The sequence below is a fragment of the Paroedura picta genome, chromosome 5, assembly GCF_049243985.1.
Source record: "Paroedura picta isolate Pp20150507F chromosome 5, Ppicta_v3.0, whole genome shotgun sequence".
Classification (NCBI taxonomy): Eukaryota; Metazoa; Chordata; class Lepidosauria; order Squamata; family Gekkonidae; genus Paroedura; species Paroedura picta.
In genome coordinates, this window is record NC_135373.1 from 38819978 (window position 1) to 38845306 (window position 25329).

The window sequence follows — 25329 nt, forward strand, 5'->3', positions numbered from 1 at the left end:
CTGGTTGACTATATTATCAACTGAGAGCACACCATAGAGCAGAGGTAGTCAACCTGTGGTCCTCCAGATGTTCATGGACTACAATTCCCATGAGCCCCTGCCAGCAAACACGTTTGCTGGCAGGGGCTCATGGGAATTGTAGTCCATGAACATCTGGAGGACCACAGATTGACTACCGCTGCCATAGAGTACAGAGGAAGCTGCCTTATATGGAATCAGACCCTTGGTCCACCGAGGACAGAATTGCCTACTCAGGCCGGCAGCCGCTCTTCAGGACCTTAGGTGGAGGTCTTTCACATCACCCAGCACCAGGTTCCTTTAACTGGAGATGCTGGGGATTGAACCTGGAACCTTCTCTATGCCACACCTGTCAACTCAATGTTGGCTCCAGTTTACCGGGCTTCATCTCGCAAAACTTCTGCATCTGTACAAAGATGTTCAGGAGAAAGGGCAGCATATAAATATTTTAAAGAATTTACACACAAAAAAAACCTTGTTCAAGACATTACAACCCTCTCAACCAATTCAGACACAAAGGAGAGGCAGGTGGTGGTTCTCTCCCTGGGTAGCCTCCCCCACAGCAATGCCAAGGCTGAGTGACATGAGGGACAGGACAGAACCCTGCAGGACTCCATAGCTGAAAAGCCCAGGAACAGCCCTGCTGATAGGTTGAGAGAGACCCAGGAGCAGTGCCCAGACACCCATCTTAGCCGGTTGGTCCCAACAGAGGCCATGGCCAATGTGGGCATGAGTTCCAGGGCCTCCTCTCCCTGCCTGTCTCTCAGTGAAGCTCCCCAGATCAGAGGAAACAAGACAGTCCCAAGACCAGGCTGGAAGCTGGATGGAAATGGGTTGCTCACCCATGGCCGCCACCCTGCCCAGTACTTTGGCCTTGTTTGGCCCCAGTCAGTCTGAGCTTTTAAAGCATTCGGTGCATCTCTCTAGAGATCCTTCCACCCGTCCTTCCTTTGTGGTCATTGGAAGATTGCAAATGAAATGGGGTCGTTTTGATTTTCTCTGCAAATTCCTTCACATCTTTGGAGTAGCTGTCCCATCTCCTTTATAGATTAAAAAAAGAGTCAAATCTGGAGGCTCGCAGTCAAGGAATGCCTATGGAAACCCTGCTGGCCTGTGGTCCACTTTTTGCTGGCCTGTTATTATGTAACACGGCCTCCCCTTGCTTTTGGCTGCACCTTGGAGAGATACCCCCTTCTCGCCCACCCACCCCGCCCTGCCCTGGCCCGCCTAGCTGCCCCCTTTGCTTTGTTGCGTCCTTCTGAGAAGGTGGCAGGTGACTTTCCGCTGGGGAGGGAGGGGAAGGAGCCGGAGTTTCCGCTGCCCGCCCCCCCCCCCAGCCGCCTGGCGTGCCTCCTTGCCTCCCTCCTGTCTCTCCAGCCAATCAAGGCACAGACAGGGAAGGGAGCATCTTCCAGGGAGGAAGGCTGAGCGAAAGGACCGCGGGGCTGGCGGTGTGTGCACGAAGGCGCGAGGGAACGCGGCCGGCTCTCCGGGTGGAACCTGGGCTGCGATCCCGTTTCCCCTTCGCCAGAGCGTCGCTCTCTCGTTAAGGTTCATGACTGAGGGGAGGAGGAGGAGGGGCTGAAGACCCCCCGTCGGATCTCGAAGCGCGAATCTCCGTCCGGGGAGGGGAAGGGCGGCGGGAGAGGGGCCGGGGGAGGTGGGCAGCCGAGAAAGGCTTCTGGAAGGGAGGGAAGGAGGAGGTTTGGAGGGCTTTTCTCCCGCGGCACCTTCCCGCTCTCGCCTCCCATGAATGGAGCTGCTCGCCTGATGGTGGAGACGGCCCGCGGGCGGCACGTTTGCATTTTGCAGAGACTCAGCCGCTCCTCCAGCCGCCGCCGCCGCCGCCAGCAGCTGCCGCTCTGCCTCTCTCCGCCTTTGCCTGCCCGGAGCCCAGCTGCCTCCTGCCGCCGCCGAGAAACTTTCTCCGGGCTCGGGCAGAGGGACCGAGCCGGCCTGTGGGCGCCGCCGAAGCCGCTGCAGGAGGCGGCAGCCGCGGCGGCCCTTCCTCCCGCAGGAGAAGCCATGGACCGACAGGCTGCGGCGCCGGGGAGCTCTCCGTGGTGCTGAAATGCGTTCGCCCAGCCCGGCCTTGCGGGAAGGGGAGCCTGGCTCCTTCCCGGCCCTCTGATCTGTTGCCGCCGGGTCGAAGCCGGCTCTCCGCTTCCTCCTTCCTCGATGCTGGATCGGGACCATTGGGGTTGAAAGAGCCATTCCCATGTGGATGCAGTATGGACCGCCGCTGGAGGATGGATCAATTGCTTCTTTACATCAATGCAGCCCTCCTGGTTTATTTCAACTGTGCCGGCTTGAGTCTGGTGGATGCAGGTAAAGGGAGGACAACAGTTGTTGCGGGGGGGGGGGGGGGGGTAGTGGGAATGAGGGCTGGCAATAGTCACTGTTCCCCCCTGGCTCCCTGTGCCTGTTGGTGCTGTCAAGAGTGGGTGTCTCAATTCCTTGATCGAATAATTCTCCTGAACTTCCCAGACCTGTTGTGTTCTCTTGCAACATCTGTTCTCCCCCCCCCCACCCTCAAGGAGATGACCATGGTGTCATCAGGAGAGTTGAGGAGGCTCTACAGGGGAAGGGGGGGAAATGTCCATTGACCCTACCCAACTCACTGCCACCTGACTCTGAAAAAGGCAAAACAGGACCACTGCAACATATTTTTAAAGGGACTGGACAAATTTACGCAGGATAGATTTGTTCATTCATGACTGTTAGCCACAATTCGTTTCAAAGGAGACTATAGTAGCAGCACTCCCCATTTTTACGGCTATGACGACGCTGCCCTTGTTTCCCTCTTATTAAACTGGGTTTGAGGATGGAAGACTTGCCACTTGCAGAGGTGAAGCATTGTAACTAAATAGGTCACGGTCTGAAGTATCAGCACTCTTCCCACAAAGGCATCAGATCTGTGTGGATCTTGGAGGAATCCTGAGAATTCCACGTGACGCCTGGCTCAGTTCCAAATTCCTCTCCCATGAAGTATTTTATATAGGTCAATGTTTAGAATAGCATGACGGACAGGGCAGCCTAAAGGGCCGGCAGCTGGGAACTCCAGTGCTAACTCTGGCCCCAAATATCAGCAGCTGTCTCCACAGTTGTTGATCCAGTGCTTATGGATAGACTTTTTGTAGGAACAGGACTTGCTGACAGTCAGCAGGAGATAAGGGGTTCCTGGCCCACCAGCCTCCATCCCATCCTCTAAGGGGCCATCTCCGCCATCCCATATTGCCAACCGATGTCCAAATTGGAAAGTAAGTCATTAAAGTACCAGAATGTAGAAACTCTTATCAACATTCCAGGCCTTTGTCATATCGCTCCATTGTGGGCTTATTGCAGGATCCCTGGTTGGGACTTAGAAGGACAAGAGGGAGGCAGTCTCAGCAGAGCTATATCTTGAAAAAAATATTGACTGGAGTTAGCAAAAGAATCGGGTGTTGGTCTCCTGACTCTGTCAGCATGTTGGTGTAGGTGACATTCGATAGCTGTAGCCCATAATAACAAGCCTTGGCATCTTTCAGGAAAAGGAAGAACATATAAAATGTTCAAAGGTGAGGTGTGATTTGCATTGTGCAACCTGTGACACCTCTCGAAAGAGTCTGTTTCTAAGGATGTGCAGAGCACTCACAACTGGAACCTTAGGCCTTAGTCAGACACGTTAATGAGTGAACCCTTGAGTCATGGAGACTCACAGTACGGGGGGTCTGACGAAATGCTCAGGGACGATCTGCTGGTAGCCGTGAGCAATTTTTTCTAGCCCTGACCAAGCTGCAGCAAAACTTTGCCCCAAGTTTATCCATACTCACCATGAGAAATCACGACACTAATTCGCTCTGTCTCTCGTATTTTGTGTGCAATGCTACACACAACTGGGAAGCACCTTTGGCTATCTGGCATCGATGCTATTATGAATCCGGACCGTGCAGCAAAACACAACTCTAGCACTTGGGACTCTCATCAAAAGAATTTGGTGAGTTCTATCGATAGAGAAGTTGGTGGACTCTACAGTAGAGAGTTCTCAAATAACTCAATAGCAAGCCTTTTTTTCTCCCGAATAAAGGGCCTTTCTCTTGTTACATTTATCAAGATTTTGAGAAAAGGAGTGCTGGCTAGCCCATGTCCTTTATGGCGGGGGTAGTCAACCTGTGGTCCTCCAGATGTTCATGGACTACAATTCCCATGCCAGCTGGCAGGGGCTCATGGGAATTGTAGTGCATGAACATCTGAAGGACCACAGGTTGACTACCCATGCTTTATTGCATTTCAACATCCTGATCATTCCTGAGGTGTTTCGATGGTTGCACAAGTTACTTAAGGTTTTCCTGGGCTTTAGTAAGGCATTTATCAGGCTGTTAATTAGATACATCCTCACCACAAACATACAGAAGTTCCAGGCCTCCTTGTGGCTTCAGAGCACAGGGTGCCACATTTCTGTAAAGGATTTCTGCAAGACAACCTGGCAACATTCTCTTGGCTTTTTTCTATTTTCCGAAAGCTGTATTCATTCAGTTAGTTGCAAACAATTTACTAGAAATGTTTTACGCCAGAAGCATTCAATTGCCATGAGGAATCTAGACTCTGACAGAGGGAGTTCTGCTTCCTGGAAAAAATCTTGAGCATTCGCCTCTGAAAATTTGCAGGGCTCCAATGGAAATCATCAGGGTACGTTTTGCCAGGGGAGGATGGGCCATTTAAGTTACAGGGAAAGTTTTGGGTGGGAACAGAAAGAAGCAAACCCCAGCAGCCAGGAACAAAAAAAATGCAAACCCCACCAGCCAGGAACAAAAAGAAGCAAACCCCAGCACGTCTGCCTGTGGGGCAGGGATCTCTTGATTTAGATGCAGCCAGCAGCATCCATGATGGCAGCAGTCCAAGGGAAGGTAATGGGTGAGTTGGCACCCATAGCTGGCACCACGGCCCAGGTCTACTCTGAACCAAGCAGCCTCCACCCCTCTGTCTTGGAGTGCCACGGGGCAACTTACGCTGGCTGGTTGCTGGCCTGTTTTAACTTCCCAGTCCACCCCTGCATTTTGCAATCACAATGGCCAAGTCAACTCATATAATTTTGCCAGAGTGATTACACAAATGAATCGCACCTTCAGCACCAGCTTTCCCTTCAGGGTGGAATTTAGGTTTCTTTGGCACGGCTGGAAAAGGGGGGCGGTGTCCGTATCCTCCCGTGTATTCCAGGGCTCTTTGGCCTGAATTTTGTTTCAGGGACTAATTGTGAAACACAGCATGTGCTTGTGCAGCTGGAACTCATTTGAAGCTGCATGACATGGCAGGAGATGGAGACGCCTTTCTGGGGTAGCTTTGCATGTATGGAGCACACAGGTTTCCATCTTTGCATTGAGAGCCCAAGTGATGCAGTGGTTAGAGTGCCAGAATATGGTTCTGGAAGACTCAGGTTCTCATTCCCACCCTGCTATAGCAGCTTTCCAGGTGGCCTTGGGTCAATCATTTCCCTCCCTCTCTCTCTCAGCCTACCTCACAGGGTTGTTGTGAGTAGAGGAGAATGATGTAAGCTGCATTGGGTCCCTCTCTGGAGAAAGATGGACTATAAATGTAAAGAATAATATCCTCCTTTGTCGTGACCTAAATTAATCCCTAAGCAAGCAGATTCCAGGACTCAATCTTGCATAGCTCTTTCACAGATGCCTGCCCTTCTGATTCCAGGGCCCATTCTGCACACATTGGATAATGCACTTCCAATGCACTTTAAAAGTACAGTAGATTATCTTGTTCTGCACAGGAAAATCCAGCTGCAAAAAGCATATTGAAAGTGCATTATCCAGTGTGTGCAGAATGGGCCTTAGTTTATGGGGTAGAAGACCCTAAGCACAGGCTCAGTGGCACTTTGTTTTGCGCTGCTGCTTTGCATGTTGCAGACCCCTCAAAAAGTTCAGAAGCTAAGCAATGGCCGTTCCTCTGATTTCAGCCTTGCTTTTGACATGTGCTGTCCACTGACCAGCAGTTTCATTCACCCTGGGCTTTGCCCACTCATTCAAAAGCATTTTCTGTCTTGCACTAAGCAAAATAGCTTTTGGGACACTAGGCATAGAGTTGGACCCAATGTGCAAAACGAGGTTGCTAGGATGTCATGTGCTGCTGGGCAAGGCCCCCAGTTCAATGGGGCAGCACACTCTACCTAGGCACGGCACATTGTTTTCCTGTTTAGGGTTCATCTGCTTCTCGCAGCATTTGCTACGGCAGATGCCTCTCTGTCTCTCCCACATGCACACATGGATGTGAAAGGTGCCTTTGGGTTTGACACGGCTGCCCTTGACTGATCCTGATGCACAGGAACGTGGGAGTCCAGAAGTGCCAACGTCTGGGAGACACCACTGAAGATTTATGCAGGTGTCCTTAAAAAGAAGGAGGGACAGAGGGAGGGAATGTCACACACACATGCCAAAGGCCTTTGCAATTCTAAGTGCCATCACTTTCTCCTCTGACGTATCTCACTTTAGCCTTAGCTCACCTCAGATCTGTTTAATTCTAAACAAGTAAAGGGAATTAAATAAAAAGACGTTTTCAGCAGAACCCCCTGAAGATCCCTTGCCTGTGTAATGGATCTGGATGTTGTCTGAGACTGGCCCAACACTTTGGGACATGGGGGGAGATTTTATATGGCATCGCCCTTGTGCAAAGTTTGTACACAATCCCCTACAATATTCTCTTGTTTCACAATAGGGTCACCTATGGAAAGGTAAACCTTTAGACTGGGAGGGTGAGAAATGCAGTGTGTGTGTGTGTGTGTGGGGGGGGGGTTCCCCAGTGATGATGATGGGGGGGATGTTCTTGCAGGCCCCTTTGCTTTAGGCCTTGTTGTTTCTCCCTTTCCTTTAAGAACTTTCCCCATTCATTCCCAATCTTGGCCTGTACAGCCCAGGCTAAGTTGATATCATCAGAACTTGGAAGCTAAGCAGAGTTAGACCTGGTTTGTGCTTGGATGGGAGACCCTCATGGATGTCCAGAGTTGCTATGCCCCGGCAGCCAATGGAAAACCACCTTTGTCCGTCTCTTGCCTTCAAAACCCTGTGGGATGGTCATAAATCAGACCCAACTCTATGATTCTTTCCACGGCCACCATTCACTCCCATGCCAATTCCTTAAAGAAACAGATGCAAAGTAATATTGCATACAAATGATGTCTTTGAACATGCACAGAGTGCTGCTCCCTCATGTGCAGACTCAGAGAAGAATTAAGACACTTTTCTGTTATGATGTAACATGTAAAGGCAACATAGACATATAACAAATCAAATGTAAGAAAAATTAGAATGAAATAGATGAATTCATAGCTTCAGCTGAAATAGTCATACAAAGTAGCAGCTAAGGCCTAAACTGAAGTAGCATTTAAAGAATCGAAAAACCCCTGTCAGCAGTTTGTTTGCATTGACAATGGAATAGATCAAACAACAAAACTATTAGAAGTCACCTGATCAGAAGAGTTAACCGGCTTTTGGAAGGCTAATGTTGGCAGGGTAAGACAAGTTTCTTGCTGGAGGGAGACATCAGTGGGGAGCCCTGAATTAAAGTATTGTTACTTCACCTCTGAGCATTATTATTATTATTATTATTATTATTATTATTATTATTATTATTATTATTATTATTATTATTATTATTATTATTATTCGATTTATTGCCCGCCACTCCCTTGCGGGTCGTGGCGGGTTACAACATTCTAAAACCCCCATAAAATCCATTAAAATCCATTAATGACAACTACAATCCAACAATTATTAGTTAGCAAGCTAACATTAGCAAGCTAACATGTGGTCAGTCAACCACTTACCATTTCCATTGTGGAGAAAGAGATGCCTGTCAGGGGCTGTCAAACTGCAGCCCTCCAGATGTAACTAATGGACATCTGGAGGGCCGCAGTTTGACTACCCTTGCTGTGGAGCCACAGGGCTCCAGGGATGTCCAGTGGTGTCAGTGCCCATCTAGACGTAACCTCTGAGTCGCTCTCGCATAACCACAGGGTTCCCCAGAACCCTGGTTGGGAATCCTTGTTCTTAAGTATCACTGGGAGTCAAGAGGGAAGACTGCTACACCTCTCTGATCCTTTAAGTGGCCAAAGCCATGGCAAGGCTTTCCATGGGGCAGGCGATTCTTACAGAAATGCTGGGTCCTGCAGATCTCTAGTTGAGCGCATTTTGAACTCGTCTCTGTACAGAAAAGCTTGGTGAAATTTTGCAGAAAACGGGAGGCTGAGATCTGGGCACTGTGGAGGATCATGGCCTCTCATGACATGTCTTTGGCCTATCGCTACTATAATCGGCACTCTCCGGCCCCTTTCCCATTCCATCCCTCCAAAATCTTGTCAAAGGTTATTTAGATTCTTTGAGAGCCTGCCTCCTAGCAACAGAACAGGGTGTGAGAAAGATGTGGGTCTGCATTGTACATCCATCTGAGAATCTGGGCTTTCCCCAGTATTTTGGGAAGACAGGACTGGCACTGATTATTTTATGCAATGTCTGCACAACTTGTGACCTCCCACCTCCCTGGCCCAATTGATCAGCCATCTGTTGTGTTTAGTCCCATGCTTGACAACACTGCTGGTTGACTATGGGGTGGTGAATGGGAAACACATCCTGGAGAATGGCTGCCAATGAGTTGCTAGCCCTTAGGGTCACAAGCTTGGCATCAGGGAAAGAGCTTCATCACTCTGCATTGCCACCCATGCCCATCAGTGCTGGTTCCAGGCATTGATTCCTCTTGTCTGCTTGGTCTGCCTCTGTATCCTCTTTTCTTCTCACCTGGAGGCCCTGAGCAGCCAGTGCCCACTTTCTGCCTACCACCAGCCCCACCTCCTTCTTCCTTTCCCATCCACCTGTCCATGTCCCCACCTGACTGAATCCTTCCTCTTCCAGACCTGTCTTAACATGCCGGGTAGTTGTCCGGGGGCCCTGTGAGCATAGGGTCATAGAATCATAGAATAACAGAGTTGGAAGGAACATCATGGGTCATCTAGTCCAACCCCCTGCACTATGCAGGACACTCACATCCCTATTGCTCATCTACTGTCACCTGCCACCCCCTTGAGCCTTCACAGAATCAGCCTCTCCATCCGATCGATATTCAGCCTCTATATCTCATGCCAATATATGCATATGTATTGATAGATTCAAATGGGTAGCCATGTTGGTCTGAAGTAGCACAATAAAATCAGAGTCCAGTAGCACCTTTAAGAACAACAAAGATTTATTCAGGGTGTGAGCTTTCGAATGCAAGTACTCTTCTCACGAAGAGTACTTGCACCCGAAAGCTCACACCCTGAATAAATCTTTGTTGGTCTTAAAGGTGCTACTGACTCTGTATGTATTGATAGTTTGTGCTAGGTGAATGCACAAGCTGTAAGTATAAGATTTGGAAATGATGGAATGTAGACCTGGATACAAATGCGGCTGGGCCTTGCCTTGCAGTGTTGTGAATCAGCAGACAAAAGAGAGTTTGGACAAAGAATAAATACCAAAGTATAACGTGAGGATGCTTACGTGCTAAAACATCTCCTGTGTCTGGAGAGTGTGTCCCAGGAATTCTATTTGTGTACTGAAAGCTTGGAGGAAGTGTAAATAAAGTGAAGTGAGGAAAAAGAAAGGGCAGACTTGTTACGTGCTAGAGAACTTCGTAACAAGATCGGGCCTTGTGGCAAGCAGGGGGATATTCAATTATGTTTTTATTCCTGTGAGGGGTTGTGTAGGGAGGGCCCTGAGGCACTGCTTTGCCCAGGGCTCATCAGGCTGTTAAGAAGGCCCTGTCCCCTTCTCCCAAGTTCTCCCACAGCCGCCTGTCCCGCATTCATGCCCTTTCCATGACATCGCTGGCTGATGCCTCTGTGCACCACCTGCATGCACTTCCCCATCAAAGCCGAGACTCCGGCAGCATGGGTGCTGGAGTGCTTGCAAGTGACTGGGCAGGGAAAGGCACATGGGAGAAAAGGCAGGGGAGTAAAGGCAGGGGAGCTCTGTGACAGTGGCCCCACCAGAAGCCCTGGGTACGGTGCCTGTGGCTCTTGATTGGCGGAATGCAAAACCAACACCTATGCAAACGTCTACAGGCACGGAATCCCACTTTCCTGTGACCCTGGGGCATAATTTCCACTTTTTTAAAAGTCTGAACCTTTCTGCCCAGTCTCAGTTTGGTTGCTGTTGTCAGACGTGACCCACACAGCACCTATGCTGGCACATTCCCACCATCTATATGGGTCTGGCCAAACTGTGGCTCCCTAGATGTCCATGGAATATAGTTACCATGAACCCCTGCCAGCACCATACTTCCAGGGTTGATGGTCATTGTAGTCCATGGACATCCGGAGAGCGCCAGTTTGGTCACCCCTGATTGATATGGACACTTAGGGTCTGCACCGACATTGAGATGCGATTCACAAATGCTACGGAATGCTCCTCCTGGCAAAGTGCCAGCATCACATAACCTTTGAATGCAACAACCAAGGAAAGATGCACAGCAGTCTTAAGCTGGAAACCCCCTCCCCAACGCACACACCCCACGAGACTGGTGTGGACCTCTTTTGACAAATGTCACAGTGTTAATTAGAGCCATGTTGTCAGTCTTGCCTTTGAACGAAAGCCAAAAGAAAAAACAGGGATTATTGGGAGGGGCAGGAGCTGCAGAAGAGAAGAAAGCGAATCTGGTAGTTTGCGGGAATTGCACTAGAAAAGCTACCCTGCCCACCCCCCTTGCCATGTTTGGCACTAATTTCTACTGCTGTCTGTGCACAGCCAGTGCCAAGGTAATCTTTAAGTCATTTTTAGAGCTTGTGAATATGATTTAGCTCCGTAATAAGACTAGGCCTCGGGCCTCAGTGGCTGTTTCTGGTCCGGTCTCTTGCGCCACCTCAGAACGGTGGCCCATTATTCAGAGGTTAATGGAAGAGGGAAGTGAACTGTGAAGAATTTTTTAAAAAATGAGTCAAAAGGCTGTGGGGTTTGAGAGCACTCAGTGGGACCTTGGGGCGCATAACAAAGAAAGGAAGATATCAATTCAGGTGGATGTCTCTTTGCAGCACGAGCAATCCACAAGGTTTCAAGGCTGGGTTAACTTCTCAGAGGTTTTGAATGTTGCAGGGAGGGAAAGATGCAACTCCAGAAAGCTGGTCTTGAGCAAGGAGACTGGGGCTGTTCCACAGCAAAACTCCCAATGCTTTGGTATCACAACTAGGATTGCAAAGGAACTGCCCAGTGGCCCAGTGGGCTACCGAGCCTGGGTGAGTCAGTTGTCTCCTGCAAGTTGGCTTCAGATAGCTGAGGAGCTTGCTGAAGGACCGCCTCCTCCCGTATTACCCTGCCCATCCATCAAGATGTGCCTCACAGGCCCTGCTTGCTGCGGCAACCGGAGACATGGCTTTTTCAGTGGTGGCACCTTCCCACTGGAGGCTTGTGGCTCTCTTTCAGGTGCCCAGCCAAACATTTCTGTTTACAAGGGCTTTGAATTGTGGAGGTGATCCTTTATACGGTTATATTGTTAGTCTGGAAGCTGGTATTCATTTTAAGGTGCTTAATTCGCGATGTTCTGGTAATCCATTTGGTTATGTTATGCTGTCTTCTAATTAAATTTCTGTAACTCGCTCTACACGGGCCTGTCCTTGTCCTTGTCCCGGAAATTGCAGCTGGTGCAAAATGTGGCTGCTAGGTCCTCACAGGAACACCTTGGAGCAGGGGTAGTCAACCTGTGGTCCTCCAGATGTTCATGGACTACAATTCCCAGGAGCCCCTGCCAGCATTCGCTGGCAGGGGTTCCTGGGAATTGTAGTCCATGAACATCTGGAGGACCACAGGTTGACTAGCCCTGCCTTGGAGGACCCACATCCAGCCTGTGCTGAAGCAGCTGCATTGGTTGCCGATTGCAGCCCGGATCCGGTTCGAGGTTTTGGTTTTGACCTTTAAGGCCCTCCGTGGTCTGAGACCACCATATCTGAGGGACTGGGCTTTGCTACTAGTAATAATAACAATTTGTTATCTTTCCAGTAATTTCTTCTTACCTTGATAGATATTTATTTGACATCCAAGGAAGCCAACAGTGCTTTCCTAAGCAGAGTTAAGGCCCTTCAAAGTACATCGGTATCAAGGAGCTCGGAAAAGGGCATAACTTTTCTTAGGGTGGTGCCAGAGTTGAGCTTTGCAAGCATTTCTGGGCGATACAAAACCAGAGCTCCTCTGCCCTCTTGCATGTACAAGCTTAGTATGCAAGAAGTCAACTGCTAGCCATTAGGCTGCAATTTGCAGCAGTGGATTATTCATTTATTTTCCCGACACCCTGCCTTTCTTGTCAATGGGGCCCAGAGTGGCTTACAACATTCTCCTCTCCCCCTTACAGCAACCCTGTGAGGTAGTTTAGACTGAGAGTGTGCTACTGGTCCGCTGTCACCCAGGGAACTTCCGTGACAGGGCAGGGATTCAGATCCAGGTCTCCCCGATCCTAGTCCAACTGGTTTTTAACAGAGGCTTCTCCTGGCAAGGAATTGGGTTGGTTGTTTTTAAATAAAAAGGAGGTGGCAGGTTACAGTGGATGAGCGATAGGGTTGTGAGTGTCCTGCATAGTGCAGAGGGTTGGACTAGATGACCCAGGAGGTCCCTTCCAACTCTATGATTCTATGATTCTAAATAAGATATATTCAAGGAAAAGAGAAAACAATGTGTGTGTAGGGGGGTCTTATCTCATCCTTTCCCCCCTGAGCTCCAAGGATGATTTCTGGATTAATTCCTGAGCCAGAGGGAGAACAGTCAAGTCACCAGACCCATTGCTGAAACATCATTAGCTGTTTTTGCAAAGTCCTTTCTTAGAAGCTGCTCTTTGGAGGAGCTGATGCTCTGGGTCCTTCCAAAGGAAGAGAACAGGCCATCTGATGCCAGTTGATGTGGCTGAAACAGCATCTCCACGCAAAGGAAGGAGAGTTCTGTGTGCAGAAGCCAAGCTTTTCCCCTGCTGAGAAGACATGCCAAGAGATTCACCCTCCATTGCAAACTCAGCTGGGGAAGCGAATCCTGTTGTTTTGCTCTTTGTCCGCTCTCTGAAACAAGGAAGCCCGCAACCGGCCTTGTACAGCAGGGTCTCTTTTTCTTGCTGTCATGTAACGTGCTGCTGTTGCCTGCGCTTCTGTCGCTGCGTGTCGCCAAATATCCCTGCCCTGTTCTTTTTCAGCTGCCCAAGGCTTGCGTTCCTGCTTCTCTCAGGAGCCCAGCGAACACATTACATTGCCTGTGATGTTCCACCAAGAAGCACCTGTGAGATTGCACAAGATATCTCTGAGAGGAATGTTTCTGAGCTTGAGATAAACGTGTCACTGAGGCTGTTTGATTACCCAGTCTCCTCTCTGGTGCCTTACAGAGTGCCATAAGCCAGAGAGAGAGAGAGAGAGAGAGAGGTTCAGGTGGATCTGCAGCAGAAGACGAAGATTTGAATCCGGTGGCATTTTCAAGGCCATCAAGATTTCCAGGGCAGAAGCTGGCATCTGACAAACAGAGTTTTGACTCTGGAATGCTGATACCCCGGAAAGCTAACTGGTCATGAAGGTGCCATAAGCAGTCTTGGGGAATGGACTGTCTGAAATTTGACAGTGTAACAGACAATAAAAGGAGAGAAGGCAGAAAAGGGAGAGTCCAGGATTAGTGTGAAAATTATGGGATTATGGAGAGCAGCCTTTCTCAACTTTTTTTTACCATTGAGAAACTTCCCTGGTTTCTTGCTATCAAATACTCACCGGCGGTCTTTAAGCAGCAGCTGGACAGACACTTCTCATGGATGCTGTAGGTTGATCTTGCATTGAGCATTATTCTTATTGTACTTTACCAGTGTCACCTGCTGCTGCTGCTTCTGCTTCTGCTTCTGCTTCTGCTTCTGCTTCTTCTTCTTCTTCTTCTTCTTCTTCTTCTTCTTCTTCTTCTTCTTCTTCTTCTTCTTCTTCTTCTTCTATGGCCTTTATGGCTCCTTCCAATCCAGTTTAACCACAACTTAAAAAAAAATCACCTCTTTAGCATATGGGCCACATTTTTTACAGCTGGAAATTTCCTTTTTTCAAGGAAATTTCCTTTTTTTCTCAGCTGTAGTCTCTGATATTTTAATTTCTTAGTCAAATTCTTACCGGGGTTCTCAAACCCCTGGAGTTTCAGGGCCCCAGGAGCAACAACCCTGGTCAAGCTGAACGTGGTATTCCCTCTGGACCCACTCAGTTTGACCCCTGATGGTGGCAAGGACAACCATGGGAACAGACCTGCCTGATTCACTGTCTCTGAAGCCCAGGTATGAGTGGTGTGGACTGTAGGTTTGGGCTGGCCTGAACACTAGGCAAACCTAGGAGAATGCCAAGAACATTAGAAGTTGAGGCTCACCAAAACATCAAGAAGAACCTCGCCTGTTTGTTTGAAGGCAAGCCCGGAATTCTAGAATCACCGTACCTGTTAACTCTGCTCTTCTGGAGCTGCCAAGACTGACTTGTTTTTATTTTCACTTTGTTCATTTTGAATGCTCGGTAGCAGAGCTAATCAAGAATAGCGGCCAACTCCGGCATGAGGGAAGGTCACAGACCAGGCCATCTCTAGAAGTGGGGGCAGGCAGTCAGGGCAGGCCAAGGCTGTGGAATTCTTGAACTGCAGGAGCTTGTAAGAGCCTGGCCTTTGTCCTAAATGGCAACAGGCTTGGGAGTGGTGTGGTGTTCACAGGACAGCCTTGGTCCGGGTGCCTGCCTCCTCTTCCAAGCTTGACTTGTCTCTTTGCCAATGAACTCATAGTACAAAAAGCTGCTGCCAGTTTCCCAGGCTGTCTGCTCACAAGGCAGCTCGATCCTGTGCAGGATGCCCTAGAAGTCCCGACATAAAAGAAGTATTCAAGTGGGTAGCCGTGTTGGTCTGAAGCAGCACAACAAAACAAAACCACAGTCCAGTGGCACCTTTAAGACCAACAAAGATTTATTCAAGGCGTAAGCTTTCAAGTGCAAGCAGTCTGAGGAAGAGTGCTTGCACTCGAAAGCTCACACCTTGAATAAATCTTTGTTGGTCTTAAAGCAGTGGTCCCCGAACTTTTTATCACCGGGGACCGGTCAACGCTTGACAATTTTACTGAGGGCCCGGGGGGGGGGATAGTCTTTCGCCGAGGGACGTTGTTGCCGCCTGAGCCCCTGCTCCACTTGCTTTCCCGCCGGCGCCCCTGACTTCCCGCCACTCACTGGGGGGCGCTGCCAGCAGCAGCTGCGTAGTGCCACGCCAAGGGGGAGCCCCAGCCATGGCGGCTGCTGGAGAGCACCAAAGGTGAGCCAGCGGCAGAGTGGCAGGGCAGCCCCCGAAACAGCAGCCGGGGAGGAGGACGAGGAGGAGCTGCAGCCCAATACCGACTGATCCACGGACCAGGACTGGTCCCGGAACCGGGGATTGGGAACCACTCTCTTAAAGGTGCCACTCGACTTTGATTTTGTTTTGTTATCCAAGAAGTAGTCAGCACAGAAAACACTATTGTGCACTAACCTGTTTGGGGGCCCTTTTGTGGGGCTGTGGGCCGGATCCCTAATCCCCTTGCTGAAGTTTTTGGTCTCCCCTCCCAATGCCTTCTGGTATGGAAGCCTGGCTCCTGTTCCCCTGGTCTCATTAACCGCCCTGCTCCTTCCGGAGCAATTTCCTCCGTCCTTTCAAGAGCTCAAAGATGACCGTCGGGAAGCCTTTGTTCTCTGGCAGAAGAGGGGCTGGGCACAGAGGCCCATATAGGATCGCCCCCCGCCATCCCTGCATGACTCAAGCCCTGATAGCAGAGGAGGGCTCCAAATGCCTCCCACGCGCTCCTTTGTACCTTTGTCGCCGGAGCACTTTGGGGAAGCATTTCAGCCTCCATAAAGTTGGTAAGCAATTATGCGCGGTAGGGGGAGCCCCGCTGCGCCAGAGCAAAGGAAAGTCGCGGAGTGTGCGAGAAAGCTTTTCATAGCCACACACCTCCGCTTCGGAGCGAGAGAAAAGGACCCCACAGGCCCAGGAAAGGGGGAAAGAATGCAGGAGAGATGGGGGAGGAGGGGAGGCTTTGACTTCATGCTCCCGAGAGAGGAATTTTCCAAAGAGTTGGCCAAAGGGGCCGCAGGTCATGCACTCCGGCCGCTGGGCAGAAAAGTAAGGTGACCAGATTTTAACATTGGTAAAGTGGGACACCATTGACCGGGGGGGGGGGGTCTTGATTAAAAAATTGGTCTATATGGAGCAACCAAAAGTTTCATAGAATGCATAGAACGCAAAAATAGTATTGTCATATATATTTTTAAATTTCAACATAAGTACAATTTGCCAGGTGCCCCCAGATGTCCCTCCAAAAGTGGGACTATCTGGTCACCTTACAGAAAAGGTCCTTTGTGCAGGGAAGAGCAAGGCGTGGCCACAGTGATTTATTTGGGTGCTCCTTGAAATGAAGGGCTCTTGTTTCTGGCCGCTCAGGAGCAGCCTTGCCCCCTCCCAAGGGGGAGCTGGTCACCAGTGCCTTTCATAGGTCTTGGGTAAGGAGACTTTGCCCTGTTTACTAACACGCTGTTCCCATTGTGAACTGACCTGGAAGGCCCAGAATAGTCCAATCTCAGAATCATAGAACCACAGAGTTGGAAGGGACCTCCTGGGTCATCTAGTCCAGGGGTAGTCAACCTGTGGTCCTCCAGATGTTCATGGACTACAATTCCCATGAGCCCCTGCCAGCAAATGGGAATTGTAGTCCATGAACATCTGGAGGACCACAGGTTGACTACCCCTGATCTAGTCCAACCCCCTGCACTATGCTGGATACTCACAACCCTATTGCTCATCCACTGTAACCTGCCACCCCCTTGAGCCTTCACAGAATCAGCCTCTCCGTCAGATGACTATCCAGCCTCTGTTTAAAAACTTCCAAAGACGGAGAACCCACCACCTCCCGAGGAAGACTGTTCCACTGAGAGACTGCTCTCACTGTCAGGAAGTTTGGTCCTGGTTAGCTCTTGGGTGGGAGAAGATCCCAGGGGTTGCTACACAGAAGCAGCCGAAGGCCAACCTCCTCTGCTCGTTCCATGCCTCGCCAACGCTACAGGGTAGCCATAAGGCAGAGGAGACTTGATAGCACTCTTCACCACCAAGGTAACTTATCCATACTGGTGGGACATCTCCAAGCAAGACACATGGTTGGGACAGGGAAGGATTTGCCCTAAACCTCGGCAGTACCTGATGCAGACAAGAAGGCCCATTGCTGAGGTTCAGTAAGGAAGGGGCTGTGGCTCAGTGGGAGGGAACTCTGCTTTGCACGCAAAAGGTGCCAGGCTTGACCCCCGGCATCTCCAGTCAAAAGGAACAGGCAACGAGTGATAATAATAATACAAGATTATTGATAGCCTGCCCTTCCCCTGGGGCTCAAGGATGGTAGCAACATTTTTCAAAGCAGTAGAACAATATTATAATACTATATATATATAAAAGGTAAAGGTATCCCCTGTGCAAGCACCGAGTCATGTCTGACCCTTGGGGTGACGCCCTCTAGCGTTTTCATGGCAGACTCAATACGGGGTGGTTTGCCAGTGCCTTCCCCAGTCATTACCGTTTACCCCCCAGCAAGCTGGGTACTCATTTTACCGACCTCGGAAGGATGGAAGGCTGAGTCGACCTTGAGCCGGCTGCTGGGATCGAACTCCCAACCTCATGAGCAAAGCTTTCAGGCGGCTGCCTTACCTCTCTGCGCCACAAGAGGCTCATAATGGATCCCTTAAAATAATTTGAACTGCATCTTGCTTGCCACTAGTTGGCCCTGCCTGGGCAAGGGGCAGGCCTTTAGGCCACTGGGAAAGTCCCCCTTGGCTTAATGCCCAATTGGTATTAATGGATAACTATATAATAATAGCAATTGTTATTGCTGTGGTTTCTGATGTTAGTCTACTTTTCTGTACTGTAACTCATTAGTCCATGGATCACCACCGGGGGCTAAGAGCCAGAAAATTTCACTCAAATTTCAAGTGAAATCTCAAATTTTACTTGACTCAGGAACATGCTAGATGACCTCAGGCAAGGGGCTATATTATTAGTCCTGCACAACATTCATTGGCTGGTTTGTTGTTGTTTTTTAAAGGAATTACTAAATCTCTATAGTGTTTACTGTTATAATGATCCGGCTTTCATTGTTAAAAAACAAATCTCTAGCTCTTTTCATTGCAGAATTATAAGCAGAAAGGTTCAGGTACATGGAGGGAAACTGACAGGTGCTGAGCCAAGGAATGGGCAAGAAAAGCTGCTGTGTGGATGTTCACCTGCTGCTATGAATGCCTCTGTATTTTCAACAGCAATGAGGACCACAAGGAGAATCTCTCCATGTTTAACCCAAGCCAAGAATAGCAATCAGGGGGCTAACATGGTTGTCCAGCCTTGCAGGTGTGTTGTAAGGATTCATGTGATAAGTCTGAGAAGAATTTTACAAAATATTATCCAAATATTAGCCAACAAAAACAAACCCAGGGGAACTGCCTCCTGTCACACAAAGACAAATATAATATCAGATTTAAGCCCATGTATCGGCAGACAAATCACAAACATTCCACTCAGGAGGAAAAGCCCCAAGAAAAAAAAACAGCTACAAATTCTGAAAGCTCCCAGACCGCTTGCTTATGAGACCTCTGGCTTCAGTGCTGAACTCTTGGTACACGCATGAAAGTATCCTGCAGCCTGCAGATAGTTTTTAAGGCTGCGGGCCCAGGTGTAAGCCCCATTGAATAAAACAGTACTTAATTAGAAGCAGATCTGCTTAGGATGGCTTCCAGAGTGCATGAGAGAGAGAGAGAGGATAAGAGTCTACGTGAGAAGCCACACCAGTGGAATTTGGAGGGGGGAAACCGCGCTCAATTCACTAAGGGAACTTCAGGTATATTTTGGGCTTTTACGACAGGCACGGCCGCCTCTTGAAGCATCTTTCCGTGTTGACAGTGCAACCCCCCAAACAGGGAACAGCGTGACCTACAAAACCCTGCCTGTCTGACGTTAGTACAAACGCCGCAGGACTCCACTCTGGTTTCAAGCGCTGGCCCTGAAGCCCTGGGATGCCGAGTCTGCCCCTTGCTTGGGTGGTTCCTGCCCCTTCCACACCTAGCAAGCAGCGATGGGAAGGCCTCTCCAGAGATGGGCTTTGGCTGGAGGCTTTCTTCCAAGGGCAGGATCCAGCCACAGAGCCTCTGTTTGGTCTGTGCCTAATTGCCTTCCCCTGCAACTTGCACAGCCCACTGTGGCTTGCCAAACAGGCGAGGTCCGTCTCGCTGGCTGCTCGGAGGAGACTTCAGATGCTTAATTGGCAGGTGGTTTCTTGTCAGAAAAAGATGCGCACAGCAGCATGGGAGGCAAACCAGGGCAAGACTGGACTCCTGTTCCCTCTCGTGCAGATGTTCTGAAACGGAACTCTGCGTCCCCATGGGTCACAAGGGGTTAAAGCAGCTGTGCCCCATCCCAGCCTCCTGCCTATATAGATGTTCTGCGGCCCATGCCAAGCACAGGGCTCACCTGAGGGATGGTGTGAATTTGGGGATCTCCTCTTCCCATCCTAGAGGACTGGGAGGAGGAGTTGGCTTTTATAACCTGCTTTTCACTACCCGAAGGAACCTCAAAGTAGCTTGCAATCACTTTCTCTTTCTCTCCCCATCATAGATACCCTGTGAGGTAGGCGAGTCTGAGAGAGCTCTAATAGAACTGCTCTGTGAGGACAGCTCTAAGAGAACTGTGACTGGCCCAAGGTCACCCGGCTGGCTACACGCAGAGGAGTGGGGAATCAAACCTGGCTCTCCAGATTCGAGGCCACTGCTCTTAACCACAATACCACGCTGACTCTCCTGGAAAGAAATGTAAACCCTCTCAGTTGTCACAGTTACCTTAATAATGGATAATGAATCGGATGGAGCCTGGAAGGGTGCTAGGTTGTGCTGAACATAAAACCAAGCCGGCAGCTTATCGCAAATGGAAGAATGAGTTGACTTAAGACCATTGTGCCCCACTCCCCTAAACACAAGGTCCCATGAGAAGAACAGAGGAGAGGAAGCAGTTAGATGAGACCAGGGCTTCTGTCAAAAGTGCTCAGGATGTAGCCAGGCTGCTGGGGCAAAGAACAGAGACTGTCGTTCTGGAACTCCAAAAATGAGCCATGATTCAGCTCTGCCTCCTCAACTCACAGGAGCCTCCCTTCAAAGGGAGAAGGCCAGGGTTCTTATCGTAGCAAAGCTGGACACTTATAAGGGAGTTCTTACATCATGTTTGGATCCTACACAGGGAGGGAAAGCAGCCCAATCTCATCAGCTCTCAGAAGCTAAGCAGGGGAAGGAGTCCGTCAAGGAAGACTCTGCAGAGGCAGGCCACCTTGGCTTCTCTCTTGCTGGGGCTGCCGTAGGTCGGTTGCAACTGAATGGCTCTTCCAGATGTATGTTGGGTCCCGAATACACTTCAAATGCGTTTTCTGCAACACATTCTAATGACATCTGGGAATGAGAGTTGCACAGACTTCTGTCCCTCTCTTGGCATTTCCCATTTCCCTGAACTGGGGGAAGATTCACCCCCGGTAGCTTTTCAATGTAAGGTTAAACAGCAGGACTCCGTGTGAAGGAATGCAGACATTTACTGCAGGGTTACCTGCACAAGGCCCTAAGAATGGGAGCAGGCTAGAAGCTCACATTAGACCGGGATGGCATTTGGAATCAGAATCACACAGAGCTGGAAGAAACCATAAAGAGCATCCAGTCCAGCCCCCATGATTTATTACCCACCACTCCAGGGCTAGCTGGATAGTGGTGAGTTACAATAAAAATATCCACTTGTTCTTGTTGTTAGGTGTGAAGTCATGTCCGACCCATCGGGACCCATCCTCCAGGCCTTCCTGTCCTCTACCATTCCCCGGAGTCCATTTAAGTTTGCACTGACTGCTTCAGTGACTCCATCCAGCCACCTCATTCTCTGTCGTCCTCTTCTCCACAGTAAGACATAAAAAAACCAACCCTTAAAATTAACAGCAACAGCAGCCATTAATTAACATCAACCGGCACCTTTTCAATGACTTAGCAAATCACAGCCTCCTGAGAGGTGCTTATAGGAGACTGCCACCCTCATCTACAAATAGCCCTCACCATCAAAAAATGTTTTCTAGTATTTAAGGGGAACCTCCTCTCCTGTCATTTGAACCCATTGCTCCTAGTCCTCCTTGCCTCTAAAGCCAAAGTAAACACCTTGGCCTCCTCTTTGATACATTTGCCCTTTGTGTAGTTGAATACAGCGATCCTATCACATCTTCCCACACCCAACTCTTTCAGCCTTTCTTCCTGATGCAGGGATTCCAACCCCACAACCACCCTGATCACCGTTCTCTGAAAACATTTCAACTGGTCGATATCCTTGAAATGCAGTGCCCAGAACTGGACGCAGTGTTCCACATGAGGTCTAAGCCAGGGGTAGTCAACCTGTGGTCCTCCAGATGTTCATGAACTACAATTCCCATGAGCCCCTGCCAGCGTTTGCTGGCAGGGGCTCATGGGAATTGTAGTCCATGAACATCTGGAGGTCCACAGGTTGACTACTCCTGGTCTAAGCAATGTGGAATATTATTTTTTATTTATTATATTTATAGAATTTATAGAATAGAATGGTTATAACTTCCCTGGCTTTAGAGTCAGTTTTTAGCCATGGTAGTTATTTAAAGATAATGTTAAAGGCACATCGTAATGGAAGCAAAGGATTTCTGCTTCTCTCCAACCCTGGGCCTGTCCTCTCTTAAGACTTTTGTTTTTGGCTTTTCGAGATAAGAAGTACAACAATCCAGATCCGGAGGTAGCATCCTTGGCTTTCCCCCCTCAAAGTCCATTAATAATCAGGGGCATGTTTAATGAGCCACTAGCAAGAGCTCTCAGCCATATAAAGGAGATTAATTAGATTTAGCAATGGTTACTTTATTTCTTTAGGCCATTTTCTCGGCTGCTGTTCCCTAAGAGATATTGCTGTGGCTAGGCTGAGTTCAGGCCAAGCATCTCCCCACAGTGTCTCTTGCATCCCCGGTGCATTGTGAGGGTGATAGAAGAGAACCTCCATGTTCAAAGGCAGTAAACCTCTGACACCCAGTACCAGATGGCAGCAAAGGGAAAAGCCTCAGCCTTTCAGCCTTTCAGCCTTCTGGCTAATCCCCCAGAGGTACTTGTGTCCACTGTGTGAGACAGAATATTGGACTAGATGGACCACTGATCTGATCCAGGAAGGCTTTTCTCATGTTCTTGTGTTTTCAAGACCTGTTCCCGCAGGGGGCTGTGAAGCACAGATACCACAGCTAGTGGTATCTTGCAACCCAGTGAGAAAGAATTAAAAGTAGAATCATCAGGAATAATAATAATGAACAGAATAGAGAGGCCTTCTTCATGCTCCCAATAGTGGCTCCAGATGTTACTTGCTCTTGGTCCTTTTAACTGGAGAGGCCAGAGACTGAACCTGGGACCCTCTGCATGCCAAGCAGATGCTTTTCCACTGAGCTACAGCTTTCCCCTGCTGGCTTCCTCCATGCATCTCTCCCTGGCTACATCCAGGTTCTTTGTACCATTTGAGATTTACCAAAATGCCACCCAAACTCTAGCATCGTTTATTTTTGTTGCATGCACAGGAGTCGCAATTAACTTTCGCGTGTGTGTATGTGTGAGGGGGATTCTGCACTAAAATCATGTGTTTTTGAAACCGTTTGTTTTTCCTGCTGCCTGCGGCTTCCTCTGGCTTTGCAAAGCCCTGCATTGGAGGTGTGCTCTGATTTGGCACTCTGCCCAAGGACCAGTCCTTGGCTGTTCCCATAGAGTGGCTTTATGGGGCAACTTCTAAGCATTCACTGCGTTTTGAAAATGTCACATCAATAATCCTTCCAGGAATGCTCTAAGGTGTTATCTCCATCCTGCAGATAGGCCATCAGAGACCGAGCTTAACTCAGAACAAGGAATTAATAAGGAACTAATTGTGTACCATCAAGTCACAACTGATTTATGGCAAACTCTTATGGCTTTTTTAAGGCAAGTGAGGAGCAGAGGCAGTTTGCCAATGCCTCCCTCTGCATAGCAGCCCCAGTCTTCCTTGGTGGTTTCCCAAGAACTAACTGTGACCAACCCGGCTTAATGTCCCAGCTCTGACGAACTTCCACGAATGACTAATCAGGACTGTTCAGGCTGCTAACTTAGGCCACCTATTTTTGGTTGGTTTGTTTATACCCTGCTTTTCTCCCCAGTGTGAGTTCAAAGCAGCCTCACAACAACCACCCTGCGAGGTAGGTTAGGTTAAGAGTGCATGACAGGCCCATCGCCATCCAGCAAGCCTCCATGGCAGAGTGAAGATTTGGATCTGTGTCCCTCAGATCCTAGTTGATACTGTGACCCGTACAAATCTGGCAGCTATTACAGCTGTGGTTTAGTTGAGACTTGAGCTGGGGATTTTGGACTCTGATGTTCAGCCGCTACAGTTGCGTTCTGGTTCAGATATATATTTAGAGACCATAGAAACTATTTTGTTGAGAAGAACATAGAGACTACCTTGTTTGATGTTGGTTGTGTTTGTCCATTCCACCATCCCTTTTCCACAGCAGTGGCCAACCAGGGGGATCTGGAAAAACAACTAACAGCCCCCCCCCCCCCAAAAAAAAAAACAGATCACAGCTAACTTATGGCAACCTGGTAGGGTTTTCAAGGTGTGAAGAAATGCATTTTATTTGCGTGTGTGGTTTAAAGGAGCAGTTTAACCAATTTTTCCTTCCTCTGGGCTGGAGCCAGGCAGGTTGGGGGGGAAACAGTCAACTGCTCACCTTTATACATATGTACATGGACCTAGTGCTTCGCTCTGAGAATACCAATAGGTTGGTGATCCCCGGCCCATGTGAGGTTCACCTGGCCTCTACCAGGGCCAGGGCCTATTTGGCTCTGGCCCCAGCCTGGTGGAATGAGCTCACAGAAGAGCTGTGGACCTTTCAGGGACTAATGCAGTTCTGCAGGGCCTGTAAGATGGAGCTCTTCCACCAGGCCTTTGGTTGAGGCCAGGTTGAGGGGGACATAATCTTCCTAAACTGATCCCTGTTAGAGGAGAGAGGAATGCGAAGGGGACTGTAACCCGCTTTGAGCCTCCTTCGGGTAGGGAAAAGCGGCATATAAGAACCAACTCTTCTTCTTCTTCTTCTTCTTCTTCTTCTTCTTCTTCTTCTTCTTCTTCTTCTTCTTCTTCTTCTTCTTCTTCTTCTTCTTCTTCTTCTTCTCCATCTTGGTCACATCTTTTTAGCTATTTTAAGCCAGGTGGGAGGATTGGGGGCTGGGGGGATATCTTGTTGATTTTATATATGTACTGAATTTTTGATGTTAGCAGCCATCACCAGCCAGCTGGGATTGGCAGCCTACACATAAATCAATGGCTGAAGGCAATGGAATGGTCAGCTCTCTGTCTCTTCCAGTGATCAATCTGAGAGTTTTGAAATGCTACAGACAACAGGAAGGAGATTGGTAGAGATCCATGACTTTCTAAGCTAGAGGAGCCTGTCCTACATTTTAACATCTAGTAGGACAAAGAGGGACAGAAGGATTTGTGCTTTTACCCAATTTATTTTGGAATACGTTGCTCAGTCTGGTGCTGTGCTAAGCATATGCTTGTAAACATTTTCTTTTAAATAAATACTTTCTAACTTTGGTTGCTGGCATAGAAGCAGGTCACCTGAGCATCAGCATTCCTCTGTTGTACTGCCTCTAAACATGGAGGTTCGCTTTAGTTGACAAGTTTTGGTCCCTGCTGGGGTGGAACAGGCTGGAAGTGCTTTAGGTGTAGCTATAGAGTGGTAGGATGGCTGGGAATGATGGTTTGGATTCTGCAGGTGTGACTCCACTGGAAGAAAGTATGTCAGCTAGTGCAATGTGTCTTTAGGATCTAGAGCTATAGGCTTCCTACTATTCAGAAGCACCAACCCCCACTGCCTCTAAACAGAACAGACTAATTCAGTGGCTGGGCTAAGAGCCCTTGATAGACATTATCCTCCATTAATTTGTCTGATCCTTTTTCCCTTCAAGCATTTGCATTAGTGGCTTTCAAGTGGCAGTGAGTTCCGTCAGGTAATTGCACACTGTTTGGAGAAGTATTTGATGTTTTTCTCTCTGCTCCGACAAGGAAACACCTCTATCCCCATGCCCCTCTCTTTGTGCCCCTGCAGACAGCCCCTCTGCTCCAGTCAACGTCACGGTCAAGCTTCTGAAGGCCAACTCAGCCGTGGTAACCTGGGATGTCCTGGAAGAGGAAGTGGTCATCGGATTTGCCATCTCCCAGCAGGTCAGCTTGCAGCCAG

The 25329-nt window shown here is 49.0% G+C and overlaps 1 protein-coding gene across 1 annotated transcript in view; it reads left to right on the top strand.

The window, feature by feature from the left end:
• The first annotated feature begins 1667 nt into the window (after nt 1–1667).
• The window catches only part of FNDC5 (fibronectin type III domain containing 5), a 40314-nt gene continuing 16652 nt past the window's right edge, over nt 1668–25329 (top strand). Inside the window, exons 1-2 of the mRNA XM_077337366.1 lie at nt 1668–2346; nt 25198–25313. Coding sequence (XP_077193481.1) covers nt 2250–2346; nt 25198–25313 — 213 coding nt within the window. The 5' untranslated portion in view covers nt 1668–2249. The remainder of the gene's footprint in view (nt 2347–25197; nt 25314–25329) is intronic.